Source organism: Dipodomys ordii, unplaced genomic scaffold (assembly GCF_000151885.1).
Source record: "Dipodomys ordii isolate 6190 unplaced genomic scaffold, Dord_2.0 Scaffold156, whole genome shotgun sequence".
NCBI lineage: Eukaryota > Metazoa > Chordata > Mammalia > Rodentia > Heteromyidae > Dipodomys > Dipodomys ordii.
In genome coordinates this window covers 1,586,507-1,591,071 of record NW_012267372.1, presented here as the reverse complement: position 1 = coordinate 1,591,071, position 4,565 = coordinate 1,586,507, and the positions used below count along the sequence as shown (strand labels likewise).

The window sequence follows — 4,565 nt, the reverse complement described above, 5'->3', positions numbered from 1 at the left end:
AGCCGCCCGCTGCCCTGCGCTGACCCCCGCGCCCCACGGGGGGACCCTTGCCCATCCCCCCTCCAGACCTACAAGCCCCTCCCTCCCTTGTTCCCCCTCAAACCACCCAGGGGACCCCAAGTCCTCCACCCTCCTCCCTTACTGCCCTTACCAGGGGCTGGAATGTTCCAGAGGCCTGCGGGGACCTGTCCCTGCTCCACCCACCCCACTGGCCTCCAAGTTGGCCATTCCCCCCCCCCAGCCTCCTCCATCCACCTCGGAGTCCAGCCCCCTCCCCGAGACCTAGACACCACTGCCACAGCTGCACTCCAGGGGAAACTGAGGCTCCACAGGGAGGAAGTGAGGGGCACCAGGTCCCCCCATCTCTCACCCTCTTTGAATACAAGGGTTCTCCCCCCTCGGCTCTGCCACACCCGACACCCGCCACGGTGGCGCAGCCAGCCGACGCACAGGTGCAGCCCGGCCCCAAACTCCCGCTGCCACCACTACCATGCCGGCCAGGCCCAGCCTCCTCCCTCAGACCCAGGGGTCCAAGCACAGCCCAGCCTCCTCCCTCAGACCCAGGGGTGCAGACCTTAGCCCTTCTCCCTCAGACCCAGGGATCCAGACAACAGCTTCCTCCCTCAGACACAGGGGTCCAAGCACAGCCTCTTCCCTCAGACACAGAGATTCAGACCTCAGCCTCTTCCCTCAGACACAGAGGTCCAAGCACAGCCTCTTCCCTCAGACACAGGGGTTCAGACCTCAGCCTCCTCCCTCAGACCCAGGGGTTCAGACCTCAGCCTCCTCCCTCAGACCCAAGGGTTCAGACCTCAGCCTCTTCCCTCAGACTCAGCGGTCCACACCTCAGCCTCCTCCCTCAGCCCCGGGGTGCGACCCCTCCCCCCGGCCCCTGCCCCCCACTCACCAGGCAGCCCCCAAACCACAGCATCTCGGCGTGCAGCACCATGAGCGCCACTCCCAGCGCGGCCAGCGCCAGCGCCCAGCCCGCCAGCAGCTTCTCCTGCTCCAGAAGCCACTTGCGACGCCGCAGGGCCCCCAGGCCGGCCATCGGCTCCCCGCCCATGGCCCCCGAGGTCTTGGGGCTCAGCCAGCTTCCTGCCCAGGGCCCCCCACCTCTCAGCACGCAAATAGCAGCCAGTTTGGTAGCAGGCAGCCCGGTGAGCGCTCCCAGGCCGGTGCCCTCCGGGGGGAGGGGTGGCGGCCCGCGGGGAGGGCGGGGAGGGGCGGGGAGGGCAGAGGGAGGGCAGGGACGGGAGGCTCCCCCAAACCTCCCCACCCCAGGCCAAGGAAGCGCTGGGCGTGTCCGGGGCAGAGCAGGGAAGAGCCGGCCACTCACACACGTGGTGGCAGTCACAGGGTCCCAGCGGAGGGGACACGCGGGGGCCCACGGTGACTCACCCCCCCCATGCCACACCCGGACACACACACATGAGACACACGTCTACACCACCCGCAGGCTGCAGGACACACGCGCCCACCCCGACCCGGCCACACACAAGCGCCTCTTCCCTCACAGCGCTGACCGGGAGGCCACGCCAACGTGTGTCACACACGCGATCAGACACACACCAGTGACACACCACACCAGGTAACAGCCTCCGCACCCCTCCCTCCCCACGGGAGCGACTGTGGTCCCCACACAGTGGGAGTGTCCTCATTCAAACACATCCTGAGCCGACAGCCCTCGAGGCTCACGCCTGGAATCCCAGCTACTCAGGAGGCTGAGATCTGAAGATCGAGGTTCAAAGCCAGCCCGGGCAGGAAAGTCTGTGGGACTCTGATGAACCAGTAAAAAGCCAGAAGTGGGGCTGAGGCTCACGTGGGCAGAGCGCCAGCCTCGAGTGACAAAGCTCAAGGGACAGCGCCCAGGCCCCGAGTTCAAGCCCTGCATTTGGTGACTGTGATCCAGGAAAGAAGGGACGGCGCCCGGAGGGGACACGCAGATCTGCGCAGGTGACCACTCGTGGCCGTGACCCCTCAAGCAGCCACGCGGCCACTGTGAGACACCGCGAGAGACGCAGACAGCACCGCACATGCCAGCCACAGGACGTGACACACTCTGGGATACGCAGTCCTGGCAACACCCAGAGAACCAAACCACACACACAGACACGCCCAGTGACAGAAACACAGCCCGTGTGGGGAGGGGGTGCCCCGACCCGTCATCCCCACATGGGGACACGCCCTGGCGCGCCCACACCACACGTGGGTCACCCCAGAGAAAGTGCTGCCCCAGGCACTGTGGGCCGATGCCTCCCCCTCCTCCCCCTCCTCTTCCTCCTCTTTCTCCTCCTCCATGCCCAGCCCTGAGGCCTGTGGTTTTGTCTCCACCTCTGTCTCCACTGCTTTCCCTCCTCTCTCTTTTTTCTCTCTCTCCCCCCATCCCTCGTCTCTGCCTCTTAGCCTCTGTGTCTCTTTGATTGTCTCCATCTTCTCTGAGCTGTTACTAGGACTTGAACTCAGGGCCTGGGGCGCTGTCCCTTGAGCTCTTTTTGCTCAAGGCGAGCACTCTACTGCTTTGAGCTCCAGCGTCACTTCCAGTTTTCTGATGACTCATTGGAGATCAGAGTCTCATGGACTTTCCTGCCCAGGCTGGCTTCGAACTTCAGTCCTCAGATTTCAGCCTCCTGAGTAGCTAGATGACAGGTGTGAGCCAAGGTGGCTGGCTCTGTCTGTGTGTTTGTGTGTCTGTTTGCCTGTCTGGGTATCTGGGTGTCCGGCGGGGGGGGGGAGGATGCGGGGCCCCCTCCTGGTGTCACGCGGGGTGTGGGCTGTGGGTGGGGGCAGTTCCTACCTGGACCTCCCTGGCATGGAAGGCCACGATGAGGCCGAGTAGTAGCGCAGTGGACAGGCTGATGAGCCACTTAACCAGGAGCAGGTAGAAAGCCCACTGTGGAGGAGAGTGCGCTCAGCCAGTCCCACCTCCCGTCTAGCCTCAAGCCACCCCCCCCCACGCTGCCTGATCTCTGCAACCCCACTGGACAGCCCTAGGCCCACACCACCCCCCCCCTCCTTTCAGGGGGAGCCTTGAAACTCACATCCCTCCTTCCTCCCCCTCCCCCAGCCTCAGTTATGTGGGTGGAGGGACAGCTAGAAAAAGTCACCTGACCTCTAACACCCCAACCCCTTGCCTGACCATCCAGCAGTTTCCCTGCCCCTGAAATCACCCCCCATCCCCGCCCCTATTCCAGAACAGTCTAGAAACTTCCATCAAACTCCCCAAGAACAAATGAATGACACCGTCTCGGATCCCCGAGATCTCAGCCCTATTTCTGAGAAGGGGGGGTTTCCCATCCCGCCCCCCCCCGCCTTGTTTTCTTCTGCACCCTCTCTGGGCTGGAAGCCCAGATCTGGCCGGAAGCATGGGGCCTCCAGAAACTACCAGAAGTTTTCTTTTTCCTCTCTTTGTGTAGCGCTACCTTGCAGGAAGGTAGAATTTGGGAGGGAGGGTTTTGAGGGCCCTGGGACTGCTGAGTCCCCTGAGATGGGCTGGGGGGCCCTGTTTTGGGGGAGGAAGTTGTCAGAGACAGGAGGGCGGCGTCTGCTCACCCCCCCATGCACCTGCTTCTCCTGGACCAAAGGCCGGCTTCCCTGCTGCGCCCCAGTCAGGGCTGTGCCCCGAGTTGGAGAAAGGGGGGGCGGTGAGGGCAATTTCCTGCCCCGGGGGGCTGCCCCCACCCCTCCCCGAACAATGGCACCCTTGTCCCGTGCCCTCCCCCACCCCTGCACCCTTCAAGGGCTCCCCATTCCCGCTCCCACTCCATGGCCTTCTACACATAATGCAATGCGCGTCTAGGGGGTGTCCTGGCTCTTCTCCCTCCTCTCCCCTCGCCCCCTCCTCTCCCCCTCCCTCCTCTCCTTCTCTCCCCCTTCCCTTCCCTCTCCTTGCCCCTTGCCAACTGGCCTCTCTGTCTCTGTCTCTGTCTCACACAGGCTCTGGCAGTACAGCCCAGGCTCTGCCTTGTGAGCTCTCTGCACAGCCCTTGGCTGGCCTGGAGTTCAGTGACTGTAATCCTGGCTTCTCAGGGCTGGGATTACAGGCATGAACCCCGGAGCCCGGCTGGGAAACTCTCACGTGGGCCTTTCTATCTCTCTGTGTGTGTTGCTTCCACTGGTGAATTTCCTCAGTGGTGCTGGTGTCTGTCCCTCCCTCCCCCAGCCTCACCTCCCTCTCTTCCACTCCCCAGGGTTTCCCTCCCCCTCCCCCTCCCCCCTCCTCCACCTGGAGGGGGGTTGTTCCGATAGAGGGGGGTGTGGGCACACGGGGCAGATGCCGGCGGGGGAGGGGGAGGGAGGAGGGGCCTCAAGCGGGGAGGCCCTGGGTTCAATCCCCGGGACTACAAAAACTAACCACAGAAACTTTTGTTCTAGAAGAAGACGAAGAGGGAGGAGCCAGCGCACTGAGAACCCGGTCTTACCACTGGGGAAACTGAGGCTCCGAGAGAATGACCATAGCTCCCCCCCTTCACAAGCTGGCAGAAGGAGGGGGACGGAGGGGGGCGGGCATGGGAGCGGCGGGCCGGCCCGGCCACGCTTCCTGTTGGCACCGCCACGCGGCCCCG

General features: G+C 64.0%; 1 protein-coding gene across 1 annotated transcript in view; it reads right to left on the bottom strand.

The window, feature by feature from the left end:
* The window catches only part of Kcnn4 (potassium channel, calcium activated intermediate/small conductance subfamily N alpha, member 4), a 10,443-nt gene that overhangs the window by 4,595 nt on the left and 1,283 nt on the right, over positions 1-4,565 (bottom strand). Inside the window, exons 2-3 of the mRNA XM_013032602.1 lie at positions 2,798-2,893; positions 908-1,183 (exon numbers count right to left, since the gene is read on the bottom strand). Coding sequence (XP_012888056.1) covers positions 908-1,183; positions 2,798-2,893 — 372 coding nt within the window. The remainder of the gene's footprint in view (positions 1-907; positions 1,184-2,797; positions 2,894-4,565) is intronic.